This window comes from Sus scrofa, chromosome X (assembly GCF_054392235.1).
Source record: "Sus scrofa isolate SSC_HxYL_T2T_F1_AM1 chromosome X, Sscrofa_HxYL_maternal_Yorkshire_Landrace_v2.0, whole genome shotgun sequence".
Lineage (NCBI taxonomy): Eukaryota > Metazoa > Chordata > Mammalia > Artiodactyla > Suidae > Sus > Sus scrofa.
Window position 1 is genome coordinate 43833161 of NC_139401.1, and position 9474 is coordinate 43842634.

At 48.5% G+C, this 9474-nt stretch overlaps 1 protein-coding gene across 8 annotated transcripts in view; it reads right to left on the reverse strand.

Annotated features, from left to right (window-relative positions):
- Positions 1 to 8108, reverse strand: part of DIPK2B (divergent protein kinase domain 2B) — a 48439-nt gene extending 40331 nt beyond the window's left edge. For all 8 annotated transcript variants that reach the window (XR_014835296.1, XR_014835294.1, XR_014835297.1 and 5 more), the window contains exon 1: positions 7653 to 8108. Coding sequence is in view for 2 of the 8 variants with exons in the window: in XM_085007833.1 (XP_084863959.1) it covers positions 7653 to 7888 (236 nt within the window). In the remaining 6 variants the exon portion in view is untranslated. The remainder of the gene's footprint in view (positions 1 to 7652) is intronic.
- Between the last annotated feature and the right edge of the window lie 1366 nt (positions 8109 to 9474).

Sequence of the window (9474 nt, forward strand, 5' to 3'; positions counted from 1 at the left end):
AGGCCATATCATTTTGGGCCTTTGAGCTCCCACTCCCCTAGTCACGCACTGATCCCTTTGTCCGAGACACCTTTTTCCTCTTTCTTGCCCGGATAAGCCCTACCCACCCCATTAAAAGACAGACAGGCATCATCGCTTCTGATTCTCACTCCATCACTCCCCCAGCTGAGATAGATTCCCTCCCCTATGCTGCCATGGCATCCTGTGTAGGACATTTTTTTTTTTTTGTCTTGTTAGGGCTGCACCCAAGGCATATGGCAGTTCCCAGGCTAGGGGTTGAATTGGAGCTGCAGCCGCCAGCCTACACGACAGCTACAGCAACGCGGGATCCGAGGTGAGCCGTGTCTGCGACCTACACTGCAGCTCACAGCAACACCGGATCCTTAACCCTCGGAGCAGGGCCAGGGATCGAACCTGCGTCCTCATAGATACTAGTGAGGTCGTTACCACCGAGCCACCACAGGAGCTCCCTGTGTGGGACATTTTGGATAGTCCTCATACTCTTCTTTAGTCATTGCTTCCTGTCTCTGTCTTCCCAGTAGAAAGTCAATTCCTTCAGGGGCCAAGCTTGATCCTCCTTCACCTTTGTAACTCAGTGCCTAGGCGAGTGCTTGGTATCAAGTTAGTACCCAATACACTTGAGGTGGACGGATGGATGGGTGGATGGGTATTTGAATGAAGAGAGGGATGGGTGAGTAGAGGGGTATGTGGAGGGTTGGGATCCACACTGTGAGATGCATGGAGTGATGGTGGGATGGGAGGATGCATGGAAGGTTGCTTGGATGAAGGGGTGGATGGATGGACGATCGAATGTGTAGATAGACATTTATATCAAGAGCTCTGGAGCCCTGAAGCTCCCAAGTCCTCCGAATTGATTGGAGGAAGTGAATTAAAGCAATAATTACTATCACCTTCCGAGGTGAAGAAGACAGATGGAGATAAAGCAGAAGGGAAGGCAAAATCAAGCCTAATGATTTACTTATTTTGCCACGAGTCTTCCACCACTTAAATATTCTTTTTTCCCCCATTTTTAATTTTTTAATTTTTATGTTTTTCCCCATGTTTAAAAAGCCTTCTTGAAGTTTAGCTGACTTACTGTAGGAGAAACTGTCCCCATAAAAAGGTAGAAAGGAGAGACCCGGGCCAGGGTGACTAAGCCAAGTCCAGCCAATGGCCCCAACCACCCCCCACACGCATCTGCTTCTGTAAAGCTGCTTCCGCGATGACAACCCTGCCTGTTCTCACTCCGGTCCGACCAGCCCAGCCCGGACCGGAAGAGCGAGCCCACAAAAGCCTTGTGAACGCCTTCTTCAGGGGTCAGACTCCGGAGAGCGATCTCCTCCGAGCCCGCCAGTGTAACAAACCTGAGTCCTCCACCCCTCCGAGGGCTCGCTGGGTTTCTCGCCGGGTCAAGGAGCTGATGCCCTGCAGCCACAGGGCTGCTGGAGCTGGTACACGACTGATCCACTGCGGCGCAGGGCTGCTGATACGCTGCGGCTGCGGCGCAGCTGGGCAGCTGCCGTAACATTACAATGTTGTGAGAATTTCTACCATACAACAAAGTGATGCAGTTACGTATATACGCACACATCCATTCTCTTTGCTTCTTTTCCCGCAGAGAGGATCACAGAGTATTGAGTAGCGTTCTCTGGGCCATAAAGCAGGTCCCCGTCGGCCAATCATGCCATATACCTCCGTGTGCATATGCCAAGCCCAAACCCCTAGTCCACCCGTCCCCCTCCCCCAGCCTGTCCCCTTTGGTCACCATAAATTAAACAGACTTTGGGAATGGGGCTGGGGTGGGGTGTGAGGCCTAGGGGGTACAGTAAGGAAGGCAAAGGTAAGAGCCCAGAAATCCTTAGGAGTGATTCTGATCAGAAATACTGCCCCTCTTACCCCATCCCCCACCCTTCCCCCCTACCTATTTTTCCCCCATTTTTAATTTTTATTTTTTGCTCATACATAAACATGGATCCATCAGATCCTGGCAGATCTTGCCAGTGGTCACTTAGGATTTTCTTCATAGGGATATTAAAATTGGAAAAATGGAGTTCCCGCGGTGGCGCAGTGGGTTAAGAATCTGACTTCAGTGGCTGGCTTGGGTGGCTGAGGAGGAGCAGGTTCGATCCCTGACCTGGTGCAGTGGGTTAAAGGGTCTGGCGTTGCTTGGATTTAATCCCTGGCCAGGAAACTTACAAGGGCCTTGGAGGCAGCCAGAAAAAAAAAATTCAAAAACTGGAGAAATTTTGGGAGAGGAACAGGAACAAGATGAACAAACACACCACTGGACAGAGAGGCAAAGGATGTGACCTGGTAGACAATCTAGCAACGAAGAAATACAAATGGCCAATCAGCCTGGAAAAAGGGCTTAACTCAGAAGAAATGCAAAATAAAAATCTTAGTGATAGTAAACACTTCTGAGTGTGCAAGAAGTGAGCTCTAGAGGTAGACACTTCCATTTGCATATATATGTATATCTCAAAGTCCTCAAAATTCACTTTATTTCTTGACCTAGAAATTTCACTTTGGGGAATGTTATAGGAATTAATCACTGATGTGATTAAAAGTCTAGGCACAGGGATGTTCAACAGAGCGCTGTTTATAAGAATGAAAAGTGAGGCGTTCCCGTCGTGGCTCAGTGGTTAACGAACCTGACTAGCATCCATGAGGACACAGGTTCGACCCCTGGCCTCTCGCAGTGGGTTAAGGATCCAGCGTTGCCGTGAGCTTGTGGCGTAACAGCTCCGATTGGACCCCTAGCCTCGGAACCTCCATAAGCCGTGGGTGCAGCCCTAAAAGAAAAACAAACAAAAAGAATGAAAAGTGAAAAAAAGTCTAGTTGTCTCACAGGAGTGGGTTATTTAATAGATTCTGGTTGACCGATGCCACTGAATTCTACAAAAACCACTAAAAATCCATTCATGGAGAAGAATTGTTAATGCAGAAAGGCATTCCCCGCATATTGCTCAGGAAAAGTTTACAAAAGGGTATGGAGCGTATGATCACATTTTTTGGTTGAAAAGCACTTTAATCCATCCTTAGAAAACAAGAGGCAAGGATCATATACGAAAATGTTGACCAAGGCATGATATGATCTCTTGGTGAGGAATTATCCGTGATTTTTATCTTGGGCTTTCTTGAATCAATATTTCCTGAAAATTGTCAAATAAAGAGGGATCGCTTTTAAAATAAGGACATGGCTGTTTACGATGTAGAGAAAAGGACCCGAAACAATTGCACGTTCCCAGACCCAGTCACTGCCTCTGGCGGCTTCCTTGCGCTGAGGATGTGACTTCTCACCATGAACCCCTCCAAACCGGCCCCGCCTGCGGCTTTCCTGCTTGGATGTGCACACTTCCCTTTCAGGCAGGCACCCATGGAAAATAAATTCTGTGGGAGCTGATGTAATATCCTGAACTTGACTAGAACACAAACCTATTGGAGGAAATGCTTCCTGAATTTGGCCGCTACCTGCCTGGTGGGAAAAACCCCATTTCTGTCTCGATGGTAAGATTCGGATACTCTTGTTTATTTATCTGGAGGACGCTGTGACCCCGGAGTGCTTCCCGAGTTGACTCCCTTAATTTCCCTTCCAGGAGTTCCCGTCAGGGCGCAGTGGTTAATGAATCCGACTAGGAACCATGAGGTTGCGGATCCGGTGTTGCCGTGAGCTGGGGTGTAGGTGGCAGATGCGGCTTGGATCTGGTGTTGCTGTGGCTGTGGTGTAGGCCAGTGGCTACAGCTCCGATTCGACCCCTAGCCTGGGAACCTCCATATACTGCGGGTGCGGCCCTAGAAAAGACAAAAAAAGACCAAAAAAAAAAAATTTCCCTCCCACCTATCTTAAAATAGGTCCATATTCTCAAGGCTTTCTTTCTCCGAGGAGGAACCAGCCCCACTTCCCCTGTGTCTTTGGTCCTCTCCGTCCCATTTCTCTTTTCATTTTTTAAAGTTTTATTGAAGTAGAGTTGATTTACGAGGTTGTGATCATTTCTGCTGGACAGCAAAGTGATTCTGTACACACATCCATTCTCTTCCTGATTCTTTTCCCACACAGATGACCACAGAATACTGGGTAGAGTTCCCTGTGCTCTACAGCAGGTCCCTGTTGGCCAATCATTTCATTCCATATACTTAAGTGTGTATATGGCATTTCTCTTTCTTTTCTTTCTTTTCTTTCTCTCTTTCTCTTTCTTTCTTTCTTCTCCACCTCTTCTTTTTGACACGCCCATGGCATGTCAAAAAGTTCCCGGGTCAGGGATCAAATCCCCGCCAAAACAGTGACAACCCAGTTCCTTAACCTGATAAGCCACAAGGGAACTTCTGCATCCCATTCTTAGGAGGGAAATCTTGAGTTTCTTTTCTTTTCTTTTCTTTTCTTTTTCTTTTTTGCATATGGAAGTTCCCAGGCTAGGGGTCCAATCAGAGCTACAGCTGCCAGCCTATGTATGCCACAGCCACAGCAATGCTGGATCCCTGACACACTGAGTGAGGCCAGGGATTGAACCTGCATCCTCATGGATACAAGTCAGATTCATTTCCACTGCATCACAATGGGAACTCCCAAGTTTATTTTCTTTTTTAAGAATTTTTGTTGTCTTTTTGTCTTTTCTAGGGCCGCACCTGTGGCATGTGTAGGTTCCCAGGCTAGAGGTCCAATCAGAGCTGTAGCTGCCGGCCTACACCACAGCCAAGGCAATGCCAGATCTGAGCCGTGTCTGTGACCTACACCACAGCTTACAACAACGCCAGATCCCCAACCCACTGAGTGAGGCCAGGGATCGAACCCACAACCTCATGGTTCCTAGTCGGATTCATTAACCACTGAGCCACGATGGGAACTCCTTTTAAGAAAATTTTTAATAGTTGATTTACAATGTTCTGTCAATTTCTGCTGTACAGCAAAGTGACCCAGTTATATATACATATATATACATTTTTTAAACATTATCCTCCATCATGTTCCATCACAAGCGACTAGATATAGTTCCCTGTGCTATAAAGCAGGATCTCATTGCTTATCCACTCCAAATGCAATAGTTTGCATCTACTAACCCCAAACTCCCAGTCTTTTTCAGATTCTTTTCCCACACAGATGACCACAGAATACTGGGTAGAGCTCCCTGTGCTCTATAGCAGGTCCCTGTCGGCCAATCATTTCATTCCATATACCTCAGTGTGCATATGGCATTTCTTTTCTTTTCTTTTCTTTTCTTTATTTCTTTCTTGGACATACCCATGGCACGCAAAAATTCCCAGGCTAGGGACTGAACCCCTGCCCAACAGTGACAACCCAGATCCTTAACCTGCTGAGCCACCAGGGAACTCCTCCATTCCATTTCTGAAGTGGGAAATCTTGAGTTTATTCTCAACATTCTCATCTCTATTTCCTCTCACATTGAGTCAGTCAACAAAATGATTTTCTAGCTGAATTGACTTGCATCCTTCCTAGCGTACTTTTTTTCCCAATGACCTTTCTCTTGGACTAGGAGAACTGGTCTGGCAGCCCCTGGCAGCATCATGAGGCCATTCTGAACAATGCTTTCCCTAAGATCTTTCCAAAATACGGGTCTCATCTTGTCTCCCTAAGAAATGGTCTACCCACTCCTGGGCATCTATCCAGAGAAAACCATGACTCGCAAAGACACATGTACTCCAATATTCATTGCAGCACTATTTACAATAGCCAAGACATGGAAACAACCTAAATGTCCATCGACAGAGGAGTGGATCCAGAAGATGTGGTACATATACACAATGGAATATTACTCAGCCATTAAAAAGAACGAAATACCAGCATTTTTTGCAACATGGATGGACCTAGAAACTATCATGCTAAGTGAAGTCAGCCATACAATGAGACACCAACATCCAATGCTTTCACTGACATGTGGAATCTGAAAAAAGGACAGACAGAACTTCTTTGCAGAACAGACACTGACTCACAGACATTGAAAAACTTATGGTCTCCGGAGGAGACAGTTTGGGGGGTGGGGGGATGTGCCTGGGCTGTGGGATGGAAATCCTGTGAAATCAGATTGTGATGATCATTATACAACTACAGATGTGATAAATTCATTTGAGTAATAAAAAAATGGAAAAAAAAACCCACAGTAATAGTAGGTTGTAAAAAAAAAAAGAAAGAAACGGTCTAATAGAAAAAGTTCACATTAACTCCATATAATATCTCACAAAAGTTCGAAATTTGTCTTGAGGCTTTCTATTTGTTACTTCTGCTTAATAACTTGGTTGAATAGTCAAATGTGTCTTTGGTTAATATAGATTGGAAATAAAATGACTGTAAATTAATGCCTTTCCTTTGGTCACCAAATCTTACCAGCCAGAGGCAGGTCCTTAGGAGGAGGGCATAAGAAAATAGGCCTATTACAAAGCATTTTGGGATTGAAAGGGCTGGGAACCATTGGCTCACAGGTTAAGGTCTCGATCCCTGGATATGACATTCAAGGCCCCCATGGAGTTCCCTGGTGGCTCAGCAGGTTAAGGGTCTGGTGTGGTCACTGCTGTGGCTTGGCGAGGTAAAAAAAAAAAGGCCACCTTGCCCCCATCTGACTCTTCCAACCTCCTCCTTCTGCCATGCCCGCCCCCACCCCCTGACGCCAGCCATGTGGTCCATGCTCTAGCCACCAAGACTTCTCACCTCTTCCTACGCCTCTGGGCCTGTGCTTAAGCTGATCCTGCTTTCTGGAGCCCCTCTCCTCCCACTAGATTTCAGCTGATCCTTCAAGGCCTTCAAGGCCTCGCTCAGAACACCTTGCCCTGGAGAAGCCTTTTGGAATTAATAACCTCTTCCGGAATCTGCCCAGGGAGAAGGGTCCTTCGCACTTTGTTTCTGGCCTATATCAGATCAGGCCTTATTGCAGTTATTTGTAACACCGTCCCCTCCCCCTCCCCCGAACTCCTGGAGGGCAATGACCAGCGTTAGAACGATGTCATTACAGCACGTGCTGCATCTTGACCCTGGTAAAGGCTCACTGGCCCTGTGCTGACAGGCTTGAATTCCACATTGCGGCACCATTTGGCGGGGGGGGGGGGGTGGGGGGGTGAGAGCCATGTGCATTGAGATTTGCTAAACTTAGGTTCCCATCTGATCGAGGCAACCTCTCACAACAGAAGACTCGTTGAGAAACTTTGGAGTCAACTGCCTTGGTTTGAACCCCAGATCTGCTACATATTATGGGGTGACCTTGGGCAAGTCACAGAACCCTCCTATGTCTCAGTTCATTTCCTGAATCGCGGATGCAAAACATTAACTCCCAGGATGGTTGTGAGGAGAAAATAAAAATAGCCTTAAAATGGCTGTCACATAGTCAGCCTTCTATACATTTTAGTTTCCGCTTGCTCTGAGAAATGAACTTGGTAAACTTAACGATCCCAGGAGACTCCATTCACAGAAAAGAAACCTTTAAGCTCCCACTTCAAAAGAAAACTTTGGATTTAGCATTCAGAGCTGGAATTTGCCTTCACATCTTACCCCCTCCCTACTCCAACTCGAACCCATCACCGCTCTGATCAAATGGCTTCGTGTCAGCTCCCCACCCACACGTTACTGCCTTGGCAAGAAACTCCTGGACATCGTCACAGGAAGGGAACAGAATTTTGCCCCTCAGGAGTTATCCGATTGAGATTCTGACCTTATTTCTTCTTTAAAGAACTTCTTGCAAATAGATGTTCCGATGCAGGCATTGCATTTATCAAGACCGAGGAGAGTCCTTCCAAAACCGTAGCTGGTTCGGACCCGGGGCACCAGAGAGGGAGAGGGCGAAGCCGGCGTGGAGGAGACAGAACAGCTCAGGCCTGAGACCCACAGCAGCAGGGCTGGCCAGCCCAGGTGGAGGGCGGCCGCCTCAAGCCCCAGCCGGGTCTCCATCCTGGGCTCGGGATTCCAGCTGCAGCCCTGGGCTGCCCACTTAGGGCTGCGCAGAAGCAGGTCTTGGCAAAAGACAGGGGGCTGGCTTTAGGGCTCGGACCCCATCCGGGCTTCCCAGGTTTCTGTTTGAGGTTGCTAAAGAGCGTGGGGCTAACGAGGCTGGGGAGGAGGTGAGGAAGTCCACGGAGGGTGCTGATAACACCGGAGTTACTCTTCCTCTGCCCCCACGGCGGGCGGCTGCTGCAAGGCTAGGGAGGGGCTGACGGGTGGATTTCGGGCCAGACAATGGCCAGGGCCTCCCTGTGCAGTCCTTTTGACAAACACAGGATATCCTGGCTGGGTAGGAAAGGTCCATGCAGGATGTATGTCCGACCTGGTTTCCACCTGGGAGTTTCAAAGGATCCTGAAGGCCTCCGCCCTCCACTGTTTTAATTCTGGGTGTTAGCTGGCCCCATGGTCACGTGCGCATGCGCACGCGCATGCAGAGACGCACGTGTGCGCACGCGCGCACCCCCCCAACCCTCTCTCCCATCCCCCCTGCAGTGGATAATTTGGCCTGCCCCTTACCCAGTCATAGGTGGCTGTGAAATATCCAGAAGTTAGTTTGTGGCACATTTGCTACAGATTTGACAGACGATGGCTTTTGGCTGCTTAGGGAATAGAAACGCTCAAGCGAGTCTATGGTTCAGCTGATCTTGCTGATCTTGGGAAGAAAAGAGGAGAAAAGGACCTGGTGGCCGCTGGTGTGCAGAGGGGAGCACCAGAAAGATCCTTGGGCCTGCGCCCAGCTGTGTCCGTCTCTCTGAAACTGCGCGACTCAGATTGGGACTTGAACTCACTGTCTTTTTTCTTTTTGTCTTTTTAGGGCCGCACCCGTGGCATATGGAGGTTTCCAGGCTAGGGGTCCAATCGGAGCTGCCGGCCTGTGCCGCAGCCACAGCCACGCCAGATCGGAGCCACATCTGCGACCTACACTACAGCTCACGGCAACGCTGGATCTTTAACCGGGTGAGCGGGGCTAGGGATTGAACCTGCATCCTCACGCCTCCTAGTTGGAATCCCTACTGCTGAGCCACGATGGCAGCTCTGAGAGTCATTTCCTTTTTGGGGTTTTGCCACTCACTTCCTCTTGTGTTCCTAGCATCACCAAGAAGCAGAGCCATATTTACTTTCTAACCTGCCACGTTCTCCCCCTGAGGAAGTGAAAAAGGGACGAACTTCCTGCTCGAATTGGTGGGGGGTGGGAGAGGGCTGAAAGAAGAAAAGGCAAGGTAACAAAACACAGGTTACTGTCTCCAAATGCTTTTCTGCCTCATGAGGTAGGATAGGTTTCGCCAGCCTGACTTACTTGGTTAGAACCGTAGTTTCGGAGTTCCCCGTCCTGGCTCAGTGGAAACGAATCTGACGAGCATCCACGAGGATTCAGGTTCAATCTCTGGCCTCACACAGTGGGTTAAGGATCTGGCATTGTCATGAGTTGCGTATGCTGTGGTGTAGGTCACAGACGCGGCTCCGATCTAGTGTTGCTGTGGCGTAGGCCAGTAGCGTGTGCTTGGGCGCAGCCCTAAAAAGACCAAAAAAAAAAA